This window comes from Lipophrys pholis (assembly GCF_963383615.2).
Source record: "Lipophrys pholis genome assembly, chromosome: 17".
NCBI lineage: Eukaryota > Metazoa > Chordata > Actinopteri > Blenniiformes > Blenniidae > Lipophrys > Lipophrys pholis.
This window is the reverse complement of record NC_137643.1, coordinates 3973284-3994833: the sequence shown is the minus strand read 5'-3', so window position 1 is coordinate 3994833 and position 21550 is coordinate 3973284. Positions and strand designations below refer to the sequence as shown.

The 21550-nt window shown below is 44.7% G+C and overlaps 1 protein-coding gene across 1 annotated transcript in view; it reads left to right on the top strand.

Annotated features, from left to right (window-relative positions):
- erf (Ets2 repressor factor) overlaps window positions 1–16130 on the top strand; it is a 38675-nt gene extending 22545 nt beyond the window's left edge. The window contains exons 2-5 of the mRNA XM_080485774.1: window positions 3593–3827; window positions 12383–12495; window positions 14412–15295; window positions 15424–16130. Of these exons, the coding sequence (XP_080341900.1) occupies window positions 3593–3827; window positions 12383–12495; window positions 14412–15295; window positions 15424–16032 (1841 nt within the window). The 3' untranslated portion in view covers window positions 16033–16130. The remainder of the gene's footprint in view (window positions 1–3592; window positions 3828–12382; window positions 12496–14411; window positions 15296–15423) is intronic.
- Window positions 16131–21550: the final 5420 nt, after the last annotated feature.

Sequence of the window (21550 nt, the reverse complement as noted above, 5' to 3'; positions counted from 1 at the left end):
AACAAGACACACGAGCTGGTTGGGATGCACAGTTGCGTCTAAAAAAGTTTTTCATAATAAACAGTTAAAAGTTCACCACTTTGTTCGCCAGCACTCAAAATATGACCGTTGAATAAATCCGGGTTTTATTAATGTGCAAGGCTTGTTGTCATGCAGCTAGCTGCCACTAGTCGGTGCTGCTGAGCCTTCAGTGTTCGAGCAGCAGTTCTGAAAAACTATGTAAAGTTTTTGTTTTAAAAGCAGGGAAGTGGAAAGTTGGAGAGTATTGTAGTATATTTGTCAAGAAAATGAAAACAAGATACTTTCTGTAGATGAAAACTCGGTACAATGAAAAATGTTATTTTATGTATTCCTGTGAAATAAATGTTAGAAAAAAAAATAAATGCCTCATCCACTTTGAACCATTATGCTTTTTCTACTTCAAAATACTGTAGTTTATTTCGTTTAATATTTTTCCACAATACATGTTGGCTAACTCCAGTATAATTTCACCTTGTACTGGTCCATGTGGAAGTACAATTCACATATTTTAATGCTAACAATCTTATCTGAATGCTCGTCACACCTATTTCTCCAAAAAGTCAAAAACAAGAAAAATATCTCAAATTTTCCTTTGCGATTTCTCTTTTCCACTTATGAATTGAGCCCTTTGGTAGAGACATAACTTCAGTAACCTCTATTTTCTTGGACGAAGTGTATGATGGAATCAGTACATTTAATTTGAGTTGGACACAAAACCAGTGCAGCGATACCCTGTCAACGATCTGAGCAAATCTGGTGCAGCATCTTCACGTCCTAACGGGCGAAGCAGATCGCAGTTCCTCAACTGGTGTGTGTTTCAGTTATTGAGCCAGACGTGGCGCTTCGGGGCAGAATGATATGCAATACCTTAACGTCTGCGACACGAGCTGTTCATCATTCACTAAAGAAACACGTTTCCAGAACTTTTTCGTCCTTGACCTTTTCTTGTAACGTCTCAAACGCTGTTTAATGAACACCAGCTTCGACTCTGCGCCAGCTTTTTCTGCGGCTTTCTCTCTCTCTCTCTGCGTCTGCAGTGTTGTCATAGGTTTTAGTTGACAGAGCGTCGTTTGTTGTGGTGAGACGTTTCCACTTTTACTCCCTCAGGATGTATGCTTGCAGCAACTTCTACTACTATGGACCTAGTTCCTCAACTGTGCATTGATGTCATCCGCAGAGACACGGCTGTGCTTCACTCGCCTCGCGCTGCACTTTGGTTTCACCGTGTCCTACTTGTTGAGTTTTTCCATGACTCACTTTGACTTCATTTGCACCTGCTAATAAAATCTGTATCTGGTTAAGAGAGAACATGTGCTAATTTCAAAGCAGCTCGTAAATAAACGCAGCGTCGTGTTCAGGATTAGATTTAACGCTGTTTGTGAATGCAGTGGAGGTGGTTGAGCTCGACGCAGCACGCGTGTGTGAAGGGGCTGTTGTCATCCACTCGGCATCACAAAATGTTTTGTTTTTTTACACTTTTTGTTTCATCAGTTGTTGCACTGATCAGCTGGTTTCATTGTGACGGACAAGCAGTGAACTCAACTCAAAGAGCAAAAACCACTGAAATACACCCTTGTACCCTGCGGCAAATAAACATCAAGTACTGCAGATCAGTGGCATTTGTCTTGTCAGTAAATATATTAGACATCTTTTTTGCAAACGCCTTCAAAATCAGCTGCAAACCAGCGACATGCCTGCTATTACATGTTGGGCCTCTTGTCAGTGCAGCAGGAGAATAATATGATCAGCTTAGTCCCAGACACAAGTAGCCAAATGTCTTCAGTGAAAGCAGAGTGTGAGCTGGTGGTAAAACATTTTCAGAAGAGACATTAGTGCGGCTTTGTTATTACCGCATGCTTTACCAGCTAACCCAGACTGTTCTCGGTAACTCATTTTAAAACACATTGCCTTAAAGTTAACGGCTATAACATTCACCTCTAGCCTCAGACATAGAGACTCACAGGGAGCAAGAGAAGTTTACCTGAAAAGCAACAAAAGTTTTTGACCTCTGACGAGTCAATATCCAGATCAGGTGAATTCTAACTTGTTCCGGGGTTAGGAGAAATTGGAGGAGGTTACATTTTTAAGTTTCAGCCGGCCGAGGTTTTGTTTACTTTGCCGTTTCCCGACATAATAAAAAATGGGCCCGTTCTTAGTCAGCCAGCAGTCCCAACAAAGAGAGCATGAGATTGGTGAATGGAAAAAGTCGTAATTGACTTAATCATCATCTGGGCACTGTAGCTGCAATTTAGTCACCAGGTGTGTCCTCTTTTCTTTCTTTTACTACTTTTACAACCCTTTTGTTATGTTGTCTTATGTGTTATGTCTGGTTTTCATTTGGTTTTGCGATCTTTTTATTATTTTTTCTGCGGCCATTCTTTTCATGCTCGTGTCTGTTTTTGTAAAGCTGCCCCGGAGCGCTCTCCTATCAAATGTTGACAGGGCAATAAAAGATAAAACGATGAATATTTGATGATGCCATCATCCAGTTTGTTGGTTGCACACTTTCAGATGGTGTGTTTAGGTAATGATCTCATTCGCTGTGTTGCCTCCTCGTAGTACGAGCGTGATTGTGTCGCGCTGTGCAGTCGAACTCTGGACCACATCACACCGACGTCTCTGCAGCCTTGAGCATATCACCGTTAACAGTTGGCTGTCAATGCTGTATAGATATGACAGGCTTCGTAGACTGTGGGAAAATGATTGTAACCTTGGTATTTAGGATGGTGTGTTTCTATACAGCAACATAAACACACACACACGCACACACACTCAAAACTTTAGCATTGTTATATTGTGCCCATATGTTTCCCACCCTCAGCTTTCTCAGCCCGAATGCCAAGACACATCTGGTCCTAATAAGGTGTGTGCGTGTGTCACTATGCCGTTGCTGTTCAGCCTGGCCTTCTGCTGCAGTGGTGTTGAGTCTTTTACTGCCACCCACCGCTTTACAACACAAAGCCTATACTTTTAACTTTGGGGATAATGGTGTGTGTGTTCTGATAGCAGTTATAAAACCATAGCTTTTATTTTGTCTGCACACATTTCAAGGCCTGTTAATCTGCTAAAACAGGGCTGATTTTCCAGCTTTCATGTTGATAGCGGGGACGTTTTGATTTGACTGCGGTCTGTGGGAACTGATTCCACCTCAAAGCTCATCAGCGGCTTTCAAACAGAAATATTTTAAGGATCGCGCGTTTTGTCCTTTTTTCTTTGGCCCCCATTCATCTCGTGTCGTTTATCCTTTCTGAGACGCTTCCCTCTAAGTTTGTTGCTTCATCTTTTCTCACCATGATGAAGATGTGGAGATTCGTAGAATCGACGTTGTCTTCAGCTGTAAACACAAAGATTATACCGAGAGTTAAGTTGACCTTTGAGAGACTGATGACCTGTCCCTGGTCGCCACCCTGAGTTACCGTGTACTCAGCGGAGATGGGATCCAGCCCCCCGTGACCCTGAATCAGGATTGATTCTGGACATATGCTTTAATCAAATGGAGTTCTCCAATAACTCGGCACCAAACTCAAAGTCTTTCTGGGCCTAAACCTCCTTTTCTCTCTTCCCCCTGCAGGGTTTGCCTTCCCGGACTGGGCCTACAAGCCGGAGTCGAGCCCGGGCTCCAGGCAGATCCAGCTGTGGCACTTCATCCTGGAGCTGCTGAGGAAAGAGGAGTACCACGACGTCATCGCCTGGCAGGGAGACTACGGAGAGTTTGTCATCAAGGACCCGGACGAGGTGGCCCGCCTGTGGGGAGCCAGAAAGTGCAAGCCGCAGATGAACTATGACAAACTCAGCCGAGCGCTAAGGTGAGTCTGAGGAAGAGAAAGTTGATACTTCCACTAATAATACAAAGCAGATCCATCACATGCTGGAAAAATGCAAACTGGACACTTTACCTGTTAACAAACATTTCCATGTCAAAGAAAAGTCGCTCAGTTTTTAGGCCCCGTTTACACGACACAACGGTGCGCAGAGCCACTGAAGACGCAACTTATTGAAAAGTCCTCCCAAGGTGTAACTTTTCAAAAATGCTTTGTCTCCGTAGCAACTGGAGAAAGTGCAACTATCTGAACTCGATCGGGCTCCGTCTCTGTAGGCAGTAGTTTCATTCCAAAAACAAACCGCACACACTAGTGGCCCTACACAAACACTTCATCGTTTTCACCGTTTCTGCTGTTTACGTGTAAACGGACATGGTTTTCAAAACGTTGCCATGTAAACATGAAGCTTTTCTCAAACGAAAATGCCCAAATTTGTTGTTTTAACTTGAAACATTGTCGTGTCTCGACACAAATCCACTGCGTGTCTCTCTGCAGATTCAGTGACACATTCAGATACACAAGCCTGTTGGAAAATGAAAATTACTGGCCTCACCGTGTGGTAACCAGCATGTCTGATCCTACACTTTACCAAAACTCAGGCATCCAGTCGGCTGGACGATACGCAGAAAATATTTTCTCTTAAATCCCTTCAGCCTCTAAAAGGTTAATGCCACACTACTCTCACTCTGCACTCAGGTTCATGTTGAATAATTCCCATCATTGACGTGGATGATTAACAACCTTCCAATTTTTCAGTCATTCTGACAAATTACTTGGCTGAAAACAGACTTTATTGGGTTTTAATTTTTAGTCATGCACAGTTACATTCATCACTGTCGTAGATCACGACATGAAGAGAAGATAAACTTAAAAAGAAGCAAATATGATCTATATCAATTTTCCGCAAACAAATGTCTTTTTATGTTGAGTAACATTTACATACAAAATCCAGAACAATAATCACTTGAAACTGTTGAATAAATTGTCCATGTTTAAAATGGTAAACATCCGGTAAAATCAAATTGAAAAGGCAAAGAAAGTATAGACAAATGTATATATTATAATAGTAATTTTATTTAGTTATTTATTTGACACGTAGAGTGAACATCATTATTAACTGGGAGAAAAAAAAAGACTAAATCATCCAAATTGAACCCAAACCAGTTCTTAAAGTGGGCAATCTGAAACGCAAGCGGAGTCCTGTACAAACAAAACCTACAAAGACACAATATGAGTGAGGCTCAGGGATTTCTCTTCTGTACAGCACCGACACGTGTGACAATGAACATTTGGATCCAGTCATAATAAGCCGACATTGTTTGGATTTTGAGTGGATTCTGTGAATTGTTTATTGTCTAAATATTCTTGTTTATTTTGAGATTAGAAGACTGATATCAGCTGTTTTGTTTGATTAAGTCAGAGACCGCAGGTATGTTGATTTATTTATTTCTATCTTGGCCTTTCTCAGCCTCAGGTGTGTACGATACATCAAACTAAATACAAAATACATCTCATGCATGTCTGGTATTAAATCCTTTTTATCAGAGCCGAACATCTTCAGACTTTCTATGAACAAAATCGTTGGACTGGACGAGCTGCATAAACCATTTGTTTAAACACTCTGATCTCTTACCTTGTCTGCAGGGTATAATATGTACGCTAAACCATATTACTCTACCTATATAAGACAGTTTTGACTATATCACAGTCTCCAATTTCACAGAGCTCATTTTGGAACAAAGCCTTGAGGACCAATTTGTTCTGATGAAGACATCAGTTTCCTTTTTTAGTTTACAATACTGGTAATAGGAAACAAGAAGATTTTGCAGATGATTGCTGTTCACATCCCCTTTTAAATGTAGTCTACAGCACTGATATGCAACTTTCATGATGGTGGAGGTTGAAAGAATTTCATCTCGACCTCCAGAGAGACAAATTCTAACACATTCTTGTACGATATGAGAATTGAAGCTACTCATTCAAGGCAAAGAGCAAACTGAATGGCTTTTTGAATCTTTTTTTCTACCTCGAAATGCATTTACCTTTCAATGGACACTGTTTTCTACCTTCCTTGTGTCACATGTCTTTATTAAAAGAAGAAGAACACACAGCAGTCGTATGGCGGTTGCACTTATCTGCTCTCCAGTCTCCTCACTATATCCCTACACAGATCTCCTGCCCCTGCTGGCTTCTCGCTGCTATCATCGCTCTGGAGATGCAGCATTTGAAAGCCTTTGAAGGGCTTGTTAAAATGAACGTCCAGCATTGTAGTGAGCTTCTCACCCCCCTGATATGATCACCTGAAGTTTACCGGCTCAGCCAGGTGACCATAGAAAACCCCACTGCTTGAGGTTTATTATTAGGAAGGAAATCCTTTCTTTTTTATCAATAAGTCATAATAATGATATAATATTTCATACAGGGACCAATGTCTCCAGTCCATATTCTGAGTCTGATAATGTCAAACAGCCTGGGTCATCTCTGCGCGTCAGTCTTAAGTTATAGGAGCCACAAGAAAAAGAAAAAAAAATTCTACTGAACTCCAGAGGCACTTTGATGAACTCGGCACAGCATACAAGATCAATTTGAAAATAGATCCGGTTTGTTAGTGGTAAGATAACAGTGCACCAGACCACGGAGTTAAGAATAACACAGAGTCTGTTCACTCACAGCAAGATCACAACAGGATTTCTCTCCAAATCACCATCAGTCTGCTTCTCTGCTCCGTTTCCTCAGCACATGACTGGGTGTTAAAAACACGCTAAAATAGCAAACATGCAGGCTCCAGAGCGAGAGGGGAGCCAAGCAGACATCCTATTTATTAACCTAAACCTGGGCCGTATTTCTGACTTCTTCTCCCTCGTGCATCACGTTTTAGATTCACACCCAACGTGTGATATTTTTTTTTTGTAAACTTGAATGTCTCTCAAAGCGAGTTTGGTGTTCAGAGCTGAACAGGTTCTTATAAAACATAGGAAACTCTCTGCATTTGACTTGTTTGGACATCTTTTAATTCATGCTTCCTTAATATAGACTAATCAACCATCCTGCAGACTCTCCTTGGACACAGACAAACACCTGCAGAATAAATGATATTAACCGGTTTGCTTTAATATTTCCATCCATATTCAGTGTGCTCCCAGCAATGATCGAACATTAAAACACTCCACAATCTAAACGAGAAAAAGTGCTTTTAATTCGTAGTTGCATTCATTTTTAAGACATTTAGCCTAATTTTTCTCATTGGCTCCGTGCATTGTCAGTGAGCTTATTTGTTCTAGTTTTCTACCTTTTGTTTTTAACTTTGACGATAAATTTGAGGTAATTTGCAATTGTTGTTTAATCTGTGTGTGGAAGAAACCCCCCCCCAAAAAAAACAAAAAAAAAGGTGCTTTGTTGTTGTGAATTGTGTATCTGTGCCGCGTGCTGAAGCTCCAGGGTGACGGCCGATTTAGAAACGCTCACCTTCACCCTCTGCGGAGCACATGTGGGATGCTGCAGGGTTTTATTTAGCTCCCAGTCTGTTCTCATCGTCGTGTACACAAACACACGAGCTCGCGAGTATCCAGTCATCGCTGTCGCCTCCTGTGTGGTAGGCTGGTGTGGGTTAGAGTTTGCCATGGTGATGACTAGTTACGCCGCCTCATCACAACACACAGACACGAGTGTTTACCACCTTGCTATCTGTCAGCCCTCCTCCAGCCCATCTGTCTTGTTTGTTGAACTTTTTACTCAACACAACCTCATGTGACTGAATATTTAAAGAGACAATCATTTTTGAGGAGCTCCACGGCTTTTCTGAACCTGCCTGGGTAGTTACTAAGCATGGTTGCAGTTTTTCTTCAGATATATGTACCCGTTGATGTAGATTAATGTGAAGCAGAGGTGTGAATGGAGCAGACGGACATTGAAAGCGGCTATATGCCTTCATATATTTTCTACTGAGTGCTCTCCTGTTGTGTCCCCGTTATTTCAAACTCATCAAACTTTACACTAACACACAGAAATACTCCAGAAGTAGGACGTCTAAAGTCAACATGGGGTTTTCACTGGCTTCTCTCCTCTCCAGGGAATTAAATCCACGGAGGTTTAACAGTATATTAACAGCCTATTTGATAGAGGAGCACTTACTTTCTCCCGGCTCCCAGTGAGTGTTTGAAGGAGCAGCTGGAGCCAAACTCTGTTGTGAAGGCCTTTCCTGTGGTTTGTAAACCTTTTTTATGAATGACGAGCTGCTAATTAATTCAGACGTCTTCGAAAGGAACTTCTCTTCATCTGTGATTGATGCTTCTCAGCCCCTTTTCAACTGAGGTTAATTGGTGTGTGCGTGCGCGCGCGCGTGCGTGTGTGTTCACTGGTGCCTATCCAGCACGTGTGTGTAGAGACGTGCACGTGTGGGTTTTGGAATCGACGTGTGTGTTCAGCTTATAGAAGTTTTGTATGTGCTTTCTGAATTAATTGAAGGAAGTTCAAATGGATTTCAGTGTGTGTGTGTGTGTCAGTGTGTGTGTGTGTCTGTGTGTGTGTGTGTGGTTTTCACATGTATGTGCCTGGCCTTTTCCCAACTCGTTCAAAGTGCCCATCATCCACCACGTCTGTGAACATTATGTCCCTCCAGCTTTCACTGCATAAACGGCCTTGATGTTGTTGTTGACACCCACACTCTAATCCTACCATTTTCCTCCTGTGTGTGTGTGTGTGTGCCATACACATTGTGGTGTTTACATCATTATACATGTTTTGTCCTTGTCGATTTTTGCCTGTTTGCATGTGTAAACTTTCAGCGCTGTCCCGAAATCAGAGGACTTTGTTGTTCTTAGATGATACTCTTCCTCACATATCACACATACATATCCCCAGAATACACACATGTACTTCCCACCTCTCTAGTTTCCAACCATGATGGCGGCCTCACACGCCACAAAGAGAGACACAAGTCTGTAGTGTTCTCAGATTTGCATATAGTCAAGACAAATGTAAACACTTGGAACAATTTAAAGACCTGAAAGTCAGTTTATTGCTGATTTCTGAAGGCTTTGCTATAATGTTTTGACTGTAGAGAAGGTCTGCAGCTTTTCTGTGAATCAATATAAAAGAAACTACAGCGCTTGAGATGGTACTAATGACACTTTTAAAAAGTACCACCGTAAAGCCTGAGTATTGATACTTGAAGCTGCGGGAGACATTGAAGTGCATTGTTTTTATGGAAAAAGTGATAAAAGGTTTGTCATTTATTTCTTGTTTTATTGATAGAAAGATGTTTTATAATTTCAGTAATTCATTTAAATGGAGCATTCCTAAGAACACGTCTGTAAACTTCACATATAAAAGGCTGTTAATGGTGAGATTAGATCAACCCCACTGCAGCCACCATGATGCATGTTGATGACTTCTTGTTCTCACTTGGAGCTCACGTCAAAGATTGTTGAAATGACATTATGAACAAGCTCCTGGCAAAACATTAACGGAGTTAAACTGGGAGAATCTGAACTTCCACCTGGTCCCTCAGCAGCTCCACTGCTTTCCAGGTTCAGTGATGATCGATTGCTCTTTTCAGATCTCATTTGATAGATTTTGCGTTCAGGTTTGATGAAAACCAACTGTGCTGCGATGGCTTAACTCGCCTATTTCTGGAAGTGTGAATCGGCACCAGAAGGGCAGACCTCGCCATATTAAAGAGCAGCTTTTAAACTGTATTAACTCCAGTGTTCAGATTCAAGACTTTAGTTGCTGCTGCATTTACAGATTCCAGTCAAACGTCAAACAGGACGGGGCTTCAGACGCACTTTGTCTATGCAGCAGATCCAAACAGATCCCTGCTATTTTTTACAACTTAATACGTCTTAAAATAAAACTTTTGGTGAATATAAACACAACCATGTAACTTATGTGCATTAGAAGTTGTGTTTACCCACAAAAACAAAGGTGTTGTTAAATGATGGCAGTGTGGTTTCCATTTTGTAAACTGAATAGAGACGGACTGTTGTTAATGACACTATAAGTGAAAGTCGAGATGAAGTGCAGTGAAAAATACTAATGTTTGATCTGATGTTAGGTTGGTCACCACGGTTCTGACTAAACTGACATTGAAAGCATCTGTTCTGGTTTGTCTTCTTTGTCAATAATGGTGGACGGCCTACCGCTTCTTTCCATATGAAATGAAGTTTCTAATCTCTGGATCATTTTTCAGTTTTACACGACGTTCCAACATTAACAATGTTGAGTACGCGGACATTCATATGGACAGACGTCCAAGTCGGATCGTTATTACGGTGACCGTCGCCTATAAAACGACCATGTCCCAGGAGAATGTGGACTAGGAGTCATGGCACTCTGGAGAAAACATTGTTATTGTCCGTCCACTGAGCATGTGCAGAAGAACAGTTTGTTACTGCATGTCCTCGGCAGTTTCACTCGTCACTTGCATGTTTTTCTGTCTGACTTGTATGTTAACGCCTGTTACACTGCGTGTGTGCGTGTTTATGTGTGTGTGTGTGTGTGTGTGTGTGTGTGTGTGTGTGTGTGTGTGTGTGTGTGTGTGTGTGTGTGTGTGTGTGTGTGTGTGTGTGTGTGTGTGTGTGTGTGTGTGTGTGTGTGTGTGTGTGTGTGTGTGTGTGTGTGTGTGTGTGTGTGTGTGTGTGTGTGTGTGTGTGTGTGTGTGTGTGTGTGTGTGTGTGTGGTTTTCATTGAAGGACTGTATGAGCTTCACTTTATCCTCCTTTGTGCTGAACTCCAGTGACTAATCACACAAGTTCACACTGAAGTGTGACTGACTTGTAGTTGTATCAGTCACTGTGTGACTAACTTTAGGAGAGGAACGCAGGTTAAATTTAGTCTTGTTTTTTCAGTTATCATTCTTCATTTTAATTTGTGTTTGAAGGTTTGAGCACCTCTCAACTCGAGGATTTTCAAGTAAAAAAGATTACATGCAATTGATTTGGGGGGGGGGGTAATGTATATGCATGTATGTCTAATAATGAACCATCAAAGTTGAATAAATCGTTCCATCACATTGTTTGTAACAAGAAACTGCAAATGTTTTTAACTGCACCGCACTAACGACTGAACATTATTATGTCATGACTGTTGTTGTGTGTTTAGCCACAGATAAGCTTATTATTCTGCTGGGTGAGTGGATTAATTAAGAAAACTGGGTTGATGGATGTATAAGAGGCATTTAAACAAGTTGATATACTGCCTCTGTGATGCTGGACGGCAGCTTCATCAGTGAATTATTGACGAGAGAGCTGTTGTGAAACATGTATTTCGATAAGTCCGTGTTTTGCTGTATAAATCCACTGAGCTCCTCTCTGCCTGTCGCTGCTGGAAAAGATGAATAACGTATTCTATTTCTCACAATGAAGTGGCCAGGCACAGCTGAATGAGAGACATTGATTTAGAAGGGGTTTTTTTTATCTGAAGAAATATGAATGTTGTTTTGTCCCAAAGCGATCGGTGACTCACATTGGAGCCATTTTATCATCTTTTCGATGAGCTGTCAGCAGCTGGCAATTCACTCCTCGACGTGACTGGCTGTATCTGCGATGACTAATGCGCTCTCACAAATAGAGCTGCCCGGGTGAGACGGCCTCACTTCCTTAAGTAATCACAGAGACGTGGATTTAACCTTGTGTCTTTACATCGCGAGCAGCTTGTTCAGCTGCGAGTTGTGACTGAGTGCTGTCCAACAGCCGAGAGGCTCGATGCGCCTCCTCATCTCTTTTACTCTCGTTTTGGCCAAATCACGAGCACAGAGACATGAAAACGTCGACTCGAATGAATGTAGCTGTGTCCATGTGTGGCCAGCACACAGAAAGATTCAATGTTGTGAACTTTGACCTGGAAGAAACTACAAATTTGACTCGTGGCGACGTCGGGACTAAAGTCAGGCCTGGACTGGGGGGAAAAGGTGTTCAGGGGTTGCGGCTCAACAAAAAGTCTGGTTTCTCTGGACTCTTTTAAGAAGTTGCTTTGTGACGTGGAGACAGACACAAAAATGTCTCCCCTTGATTCTGTCCTGCTTAACGTATTGAATTTCTTTTATTAAGTTTTATGTGTTCAATTGCCTGTTTTCTCTAAAACGTCTTGAATGTACTCCTGCCTGTCTTGGCCAGGACGGTCCTGAAAAAGACGTTTTCAGTCTCAAAGAGGTTTTTCCCGGCTAGATAAAGTTTAAAGAAATAAAACTCGCCCATGGTTCCTTCCATTCGCCCTTTACACTACTTTATCAAATTTCCGGTAATGTGGGTAAAAAAGTGCTGTACACTCTGGATCGATCACCACAAGACAAAGAAATAGATAAACACTCACACTGGTGGAGGAACCCAAAGAAAACACGCTCATCCACACGAGAAAACTGCAAACTCTGCACCTAAAGGCTGCTAATCCAGGGTTCCACCTCGGGACCCTTTTGGGACACCACAGGTTTCACACCTTTTGAAATACCCGAGTGTTTTGGTGTTTCTTCGTGTGCGGTTGCTGACGATGTGATTCATGTGTAAAAAGTGAGATAACGGCCGTCTCTACCTCCTCTTCCTCAGATATTACTACAACAAGAGAATCCTCCATAAGACCAAAGGGAAGAGGTTCACCTACAAGTTCAACTTCAACAAACTGGTGCTGGTCAACTACCCCTTCATCGACATGGGCTCTGGTATGTACACACTCAGGAGAAACCTGCAGGACTGTGGCCCAGGAACATGAATAATCCCCTGTTTCTCTATTCCAACACACGGTGGTCTATATAATAACGATCTTTATAGCCATAGACCAGTTTTACTCAACTCAATGAGACGTTTCCTCAGCAGAAGACGTAGAAATCAGGTCCATGTGCCAACTTAAGAAAATACAACGGTCTCTGCAACAACTGAGAAACACTCAAACAATGAAGAGGGCGTTCACATTGCCTGTATTAACGGGCTATAATATTAATTGATATATTAATCAAGAAATCCTGCCCGTGTGTCTTTCATCTAGTTTTTCAGTGCAATTAAAAATCTCCACAAAGTCTCTCTTCCCTGATTATGGTGCCGCTCGCGTCAACGACTACAACAAAGTCTTAATTCAGTTTTTCTCCTGGTTTTGGGTCGCAGTCAGACAGGAAAGAAGCTGTGTCAGAAAAGACCGTTTTCGGACAGACAAAGACAAAAAAATATATATTTTTTTTAAAGAGTGTACACAACCAGGATGTTAAAGTGTTATTGTCTGTGAAAGTTTCCAAGTCAGTGTGGCGGCTCACTGAATTACAGCAGGAGGTGGAGGCTCGGCGCCAGTTTCTGGTCTCAGCTGAAGTCGATCCACCGCCTCCTTCAGATGCCGCGCTAGTTAAATCGGTTTACTAGACGTAGTTTGTGTGCGTGTGCACGCGTCTCCCTGGTTACTGTGTACGTGCCACGTCCCACTTTATCCTCCTGTGAAGTCGGCTCTCGCTCCGGTCGCGGCCACCCAGTGTAAACACGGCCCATATGGAGCGTTGGATACTGGCTGACATGAGTGCAGCACGAAACTTTAATTATAGCCTCCATGTGATGTGGCCCGCACGCTGACATGTTGTGATATGATGGTTTCATGCAACGGTCCCGCACACGCATACACACACACAAAACGTCCGTCTGAACTGATGGGCAATCACACACAGTTTTCTCCGCTCGTCATCTCTAAAACACACATGGCAGAGATGTGTGCTTCTTTAAAGAAAAAGACAGACACACACACACACACACACACTCGGCAGCTCTGGAAAAAACAGAGGAACCCAACCCATGTTTGTGATGGCAGTAAGAGCGACTTTTCCAATATTTAATTCTGGCACGTGCTCGAAAGCCAAGAATTTATTGCAGTGCCACAGTCTCGCTGGCGGAGGAGAGAGAGAGGGGAGGGGCGGCGAGCGAGCCGCTGTTTTCTTTGTGCGAGCCTCTGACCCTCCGGGTAAAATTAAACCCACACTCATTAGTTACTGTTCCCATTCGCCTCGGTTTTAAAAGCTACTTCATCCAAATATAGAAATGAAAATAGATTGTTGTCCAAGTTGAGTCACGCAGGATCTCCCTAGAAACCGTTTTCAGGCTGGTTTTTTTTTTTTTTTTTTTTTTGATCGGAGTCAAAATTTTATATTTGCTGTATTTAATTACCTGTTAATGTAAGATGACACAACAACCCCTCCCCCCTCCTTTTTTTTTTATTTTTTATTTTGTAGTCACGGGGCTCATATTTCAAAAAAGACCACATTTAGTTTTTATAATGACATACGCGTAAAATTAAACAGCTGTTGCTATGGCAACGGGACACTGACACATGAAAAGCGCTACTTTGCTAAACTTCTCAGTTTCCAGGAGACAAAGTTTTCTATCCGGTGTCCTCGGCTCAATTCTCTCCATCGGTTCCTCCTGCTCCTCCGTCAGCATCCAGCACAGCTTTTCTGCTGTTTGGCGGCTCTGCAGCCCCAACTAGTGGTGGGCCGCTGTGTGACCGTTAAACAGCTTTCTGCACAAATAGAATCAAAAACCGTCAAACCAGAGAAATTTCAGTTGTAAATAATGATTGTTTTTATTTATTTATTCTTTGACACAGGTCGAGGAGTCCCCCAAAGTGCCCCCCCAGTGCCCACCGGCGGTACCCACTTCCGTTTCCCCCCGTCCACGCCGTCGGAGGTGCTGTCGTCCAGCGAGGAGCTGCGCAGTCCGGGGATGTTCAGCAGTGTGGCGCGCCGCATGGCCCGCGGCTCGGTGAGCGACTGCAGCGACGGCACCTCCACCAACTCCGAGCTGGAGGAGGCGGTGGGCGGCGAGGAGCGGGCCGTGGGGCCCGACAGAGCGTTCAGGGGCCTCCTGCCCCCTCGCCTGCCTCACGAGTCTCTATTCAGGGTCTACGGCGGAGCGCCGAACCCCGCCGGGCTCCCCAGACCTGCACCCAGGGTCCACCCAGATCCTCTGTCCCCGTTCCCCGTCTCCCCCCTGCCGGGCCCCGGGGGTCTGCTGGCCCCCACCCTGTCTCCAGCTCTGTCCATGACCCCGACCCCCCACCTGCCCTACACCCCCTCCCCCATGTCGTCCCCCATGCTGGGCTCCCACTTCTCCTTCAACCCGGAGGACATGAAGCACTACCTGCAGGCCCACACCCAGTCCGTCTACAACTACCACCTCAGCCCCCGAGCCTTCCTCCACTACCCCAACATCATCATCCCGCAGCCCCACCGCCCCACCCCAGAGAAACCGGCTGCACATCACCTCCACGGCCCCCCGCTGACCCTCCCCCACTCACTCAGCCAGCAGGACGACGGGCACCAGCACCCGTCGCCCTTCAAGTTCAAGCTGCAGCCGCCGCCGCTCGGCCGCAAGCAGAGGGAAGCAGGAAGCTCGCTGGCTGCTCATTCCTCTTCCTCCTCCTCTTCCTCCTTCACAGCTTCTGGTCACATCAGCGGATTAGCGCTGAGCGCAGGGCCGCCTAAGATCAAGGTGAGGCTTCACACTCTCACGTTTATCAAGCTGCCATCTTCAAACATTCATTTTAAAAAGTTTGTCGCCTCTTTGTTGTTGACTTCAGTTCAGAATCAGTGAGAAACCAACGTGTTGAAACGTTTCAGGTGGAGCCCATTTCGGACATCGAGTCTGAAGAGGAGGTGGAAGTGACCGACATCAGCGAGGAAGACGAGGTCAATCACAACGAGGAAGGCGGAGGGGACCTCTTCACCCCGACCGCCCTCCGCCACCACGTCCAGGCCAACGGGAGCCGCAGCAGCCCCCCCGCTCCTCCTGCCGCTCCCAGCAACCACGACGACGACGACGATGAGGAGGTCTTCAAGACCCCCGCCACTCCTACGCCCGGCAGCGGCGGCGGCGGTGGACCGGCCTTCCCTCTGATTGGCCTGAAGAGCGAGCCGGGTCAGGCAGCTCCCATCAGCCCCGGCGGCACGCGCTGCATCCCGCTCAAGCTGCGCTTCAAACGCCGCTGGAGCGAAGACCAGAAGATGGAGGCGGACGGCGAGCGGGACGAGGCGGAGGACAAGAAAGTGAGGGCTGAAGAGGGCGAAGGGGAGCGGAAGAGGGAGGAGGAGGAGGAGGGCGGAGGAAGAGCAGGAGGAGGCGGGGTTATTTTGGGGCTGATGCTGCCGCCGCCTCCCACTCAGCGCAGGGCGAGCTCGGAGCTGCAGAGAGCCACCGCGCAGCTGTCTCTGGAAAACACCGGCTGCTGAACACACACACACACACACACACACACACACACACACACACACACACTTGAGGAGGAGGTCTTGTCAGCGACTCTGAGCTCCTCTACAGACCATAATATTCCCACATTAAGGACCAGAGATCAGCAGGTTTTAGTCAAACCTTGTTTTTTTTTTTCTTTTTGCTCAAATAAGAACAAAACCTGAACCCTGAACGTCATTAAAAACCGCGTCACGCAGGAAACCACGTTTTTGTGCAATAATTGAAGGAGACGTCGGCCATGTTTTGACCGACCTCAGCGCCACGTTTCACTCCTTAAATTAAAAACAGAACAGAACAAAATAAGAGTTTCCTCCACATGACACACGTGGACAATCAGAGTGTTCAGGTTTTGTCCCTGTTTGTGCAGAATCACACCTTTTAACAGACGGACGCCTTCTATTGTACAGTCAGTCAGCACACGCAGCAGGACGAGCTTCTGCTGGACTGAAACACTAAGAGATTACACATATTGTTGCTTTGTTCTTGTTTTTTTTTTTTTATTACCTTCAGCCTGATGTTGACCCCGACAGGAGAGGAAGCCTGATCTTAATGCTCTTTGCAATCTGCCTCGTGAACCAATGAACCAATGCCTTCACACCTTGTTAGTGCCAGTTCAGTCCCACCCGGAGACGAACCAGACGAGTCTGTCGGTTCCTTTCTCCTCGTGACTTTTTGATTCTCCGAGCCTCCTCCTCCACCTCCGCCTCCTCCACCTCCACCTCCTCCTCCACACTCGGTCACTAGAGAAGACTTTGAGCCCCGATGGAGATTCCAGAAGTGCCTCTCTGTCTGCGCCGTCGCGGTGAGGGTTCGGACACTGCCGGAGTGCGCTCCTTCGCTGAGCGGGACGTCATCACACACACACACACACACACACACACACACACACACACACACACACACACACACACACACACACACGACTCATTTGTGGAGGATTCCTCCCACTTGGACATCTGAGGGGTTTGGAGGTTTGAGGGCATTACTGGTGACGCCGCCGCCCTCCTTCACAGATCAACAGCTCTCTTCTGCATTCCCCTCTTTATTGTTTTATCTGTTTGTTTTTTTGTAGGACTGTATTCCTTCTATTACTGGACGTTTGTGCCTCTTTAAAAGGACGTGGACACTATTTTAGGGCATTTGCAGTGACGGAGGGTTTTTTTCTCTGTACGGAACGGGGAGGAAAAACACCGCGAGACGTTTTGCGGGAAGCGAACTGCTTCGTCCAGGACGAGGAGCTTTTCATGAATGTTAAACTCAGGCAAACCCTCACTGAGACGACGACAGATTCTTCTTCTTCTTCTTCTTCTTCTTCTTTTTCTTTTTTTTAAACGAACGCTTTATTCGTAGAGTTTTAAGAAGACGACGGAGACGCCGCGCCCACTTTGAAAGAACAAATTATTCTGAATGAGATTGTGCCTTTTTGTATTTTGTAAGCCAACATGAGTTTTAACGACGGCCCCCAGAGAAATGTACACACACACACACACACACACACACACACACACACACACACACACACACACACACACACACACACACTACCACCATGCCTTCTGCTTTTGTAAAAGAGATACCAACTAAGCAAATCTACACATATATATTTTATTCGAATATATATTGAAGTCTAATATTATATTTCAATATGGTCATTTGATACAAATCAGGAGAATCCTACTATTTTTAAAGGTAAAGAAATGTATATATTCTACCGGGCATATTATTACCAGTATAATTCAGCCTTTGCCTTCTCACCCTTGCCTTCTCTCGACCTCGGCGCTGCAGCGACAAAGGCCACCGCCGTCACACTTTGATATTTATAGTGTAAAAAATAAAGGAACTCTTTATTGTGTGTCCCGGGGGGGGGGGGAGGGGGGGGGGGAGGAGAGGGGGGACCACCACCACGACACTGCGTGTTTGTTTTAGCGCCCACGGAGTGGCAGCCGGGTGGGACGCAGTCTAGAAGAAGGTAAATCACAAGTGGACGGGCTCTTTGTGTGGCGGGCCGAGACTGATGATGTTTGACAATCGTGTTTTAAAAGCGTTCAGGTTTGAGTCTCCTGCTGGGTCTCATGTTGGTTTCATGACATTTAAAAGCTTTCTGCTCCGTCTTTTTTTTAAATTTTTAAATAACACATGTTCTCTGGTAATCCAGCTAATTTCAGTCAAATCCATCAGAATAATTTGCAATCGATATTAAAAAAACAAACAAAAACAAGTTATAAATCTTGGAAGATGAACAAACTCCAAAGTTTTTATGAAATTGCAGAAAAGTTTTAGCATTCAGTGTTTTTGAGTGAACGTATGTTTGTGTTTTTTCCGCCGCAGGAGAATGACATGAAGCCAACATGTGAGCTGGAAATGTAAACAAACCCAACATCTGCTTTTGAATCATGTTTGTGGGCGACGCAGTGTTTTTCTCTTCCTGGTGAAACTGAGCTGCCGTCACTTCGTCCCCAGACACACACATTTCAACACACACACACACAGCGCAGAGCGCAGGTTGGACCAGGCTCCTTCTGATTGGTCGACACAGATATGCAGCTGCTGGGTGTGTATGAACACACACACACACACACACACACACACACACACACACACACACACACACACACACACACACACACACACTCTGTCCTGGTTAGTGAGGCTTTGCTGTGGTTTGACTGAGAGGAAACTGAACATCACAGGTGACGAGACGAAGTGTCACGCTGAGGAAATGACATCTCAGAAAAACCTCAGGGAGGGGGGGGAGAGAGTGATGTCCCACAGTCTCAGTGTGTGTGTTCTATAGTTACACACTCGCCAGTCTCATATCTGTTGCATAAGAACTTTTTGTCCAGCAGACACAGCCAGACCTTTCTGCATCTGCTGGAGAAAGAGCGTAGCTGGTCCACCTGTAACTCCCACCTGTAACCCCCACCTCCCCCCAGCTGGTCCACCTGTAACCCCCACCTCCCCCCAGCTGGCCAACCTGTACACCCCTCCTCCAGCTGTTCCACCTGTACACCCCCCACCCATCCAGCTGTTCCACCGTTAACCACCTCCACCCCCGTTTCCAGCTGTTCCCTCTGCATTCTCCCCCGAAGGTGTACCCCTGCACTGCCTCCTTCCACCTGTAATTCCTTCAGACTGACCTTGAGAGAAGAGCCCCCCCCCCCCCCCCCCCTAAAAAAAAAAAAAAAACCCAGGTCGATATTTCCACCTGTGCTGTTCTTATTTGTTCTGTATTGTTATTTTCAGACATATTACTGTTACTCTTGTAATTATGATATTATTAACATGTTTTGAGTTTGTTGTTTTGGCCCGGCCTCCTCTCCTTCCACGTGAGTTCATGAGTTCTGGTTCCAGTTTGCACTCGTTCAGAGGAACTTCAGTCGTCTCCAGTGCAGTTTGTTTCTCACCTCGTGTACCATTTGTTTATTTACTCACTGATTTCATCACCATGTTACCGTGGACAAGAGGAGGGAGGATAAAAACTATTGTTTCCATTATTTTTGATGTGTATATATATTTTCTTTTCCATTTTGGAGGATTGTGTAAGAAACGGAGCGTTTCTTGAAGCGTTGTTGGACGGGCGTCTCCTCCGTCTGCTCGTCTCCTCCGTCCTCCTCCAGCCGAGTGCTGAGCCGCCACTCCGGAGGACGGACGAGGCGCTTCGGTCCGAGGCTCCGCCCGTCCTTCTGTTCATCTTCATTTGTAATTAAACAATAATCAGGGTTCATTAAATAAAAAAAGGTAAAAACGGTCCGTTTATCTTCTTTTAATCTTTCTTCTCTTTCAGCACGTTGATCACGAACGAGGAAACTTAACTCTTTAACTTTGGCGGTTTTCACATTTCCTCTGAGCCTAAAGTTGAAAACTATCAAAGAACTCGTGTTTTAAACTTCTCGTACACACGGTACTCTGCTGCTTTGCTTCAGGTCAAGAATACTTTAAAGTATGGAAAAATGCTGGATACTCCGACGTATACTTGGCTATATTTTTTTGCCTTACAGTTTTAAAATGATAATATTACATATTAACAGTCTAACGTGGCTTTTTAACAAAAAAAAACTAGTTTTCAGTGTTTCCGTGTAAACGGGCAACTTTTCTGAAACACAAAAACGTTTCGTTCAACAGTTCTAAAAGGGTAGAGCGAACGCGTATCGGGTAGTGGTCGACAGTGTTGTGTGCCTCCGTGCAAATCCAGATGATTATTGTATCTCCAAATCCTTCCTGTGGGCCTCAACAAGCCACACTGGCACTCAGAAGTGAGGGGGGGAGGGGAAATCGTCAAATTCTGGAGACTAAATCTTAATCTGCCGCCGGGCAGCCGGTCTGTCAAGTCACCGAGTTTCATAACGTCTAGAAGTATGGAAGCGAACTTTCTGAATAGTTCCCGTCGAATAATCGTCTTTTGTTTCCTGCTGACGGAGAAGTTCCGAGGTTAGTTCCACATCGGGTTTGTAAAAGATGTTTTACTCGGTCGAGTGACGGTCGTGTTCATCCCCGTGGCGAGGCCTCGGGTCACGGCGGCGGCGGCGAGTCGAGTACGGTGAAGAAAGAGAAACGATCTGCCGCAGAGCACCTGGGATGTTCGGTCCCTCCGTCGTCGACCGGGACTCACTGATGGAGGAGGAGGAAGGTTGTGAATCCGACCTTTGTGCTGAAGTGTCTTTGTGCAGTTCTTCCATCACAGCAGAGATTCAGAGCACAGAAGCATCTGGATTAAATAACTGACTTCATTCTGGCTTGTTGTTTTAGTTTGAAGTGTGAACGCAGCACATTGTGGTGCGCTGTGGTTTGTCCTCTTGTTGGACTGAGGAGTTTATATGTTCTTGGATCTTCTTCCAGTCGATAAATGTGCGTTTGAGGTTAGTTGGTGACGTTAAATTTGCTCTCTGTGTGTGAAGAAGTGGGACAGAAGACAGATGACTGGTCTTCAATGGGTCGTTGATTTTGACTTTTCGTCTCAGAAAGATTTAGCATTTGCATGAAAACATTTAGAAAATGATGCAGAAACGCTTAAAATGTTTTCGTGTTGGGCCACTAGTGGGTGCTGTTTCTTGTTTTTGTAACGAAGCCACACGTTCAGAGAACAAATCACTATAAACGTTAAAAATGGCGAGAAACATTCGCATCGACAGGAAACCAAGTTAAGTGTCTCATCAGAAGGAACGAATTTTAAAATGAAGTCTAAAAGAATTATTCAAGTGGTTTAAAACTGTTTATTGTTGGATTATTAATAGTGTAACATAATTTATATGCTGCAGTTTGTCCTTTAGGCAAGTATTCATGCTGGATTCCAGTAGTAAATCTTCCTCTTGTGTGATTGAAAAAGAAGAAAAAGTCCTCTGACAGAAGCACAATTCTTTAGTTTATCATCTGCCACGTTAACATAGTAATCTGTCATATTAAGCCTTAATCTGGCTTCATTCTGGTTTAAACGACCAACAATCTATCGTATCTGTCTGACCTCAGCATCTCAAGTTCCCAGTTTGATTTCAGATATTTATT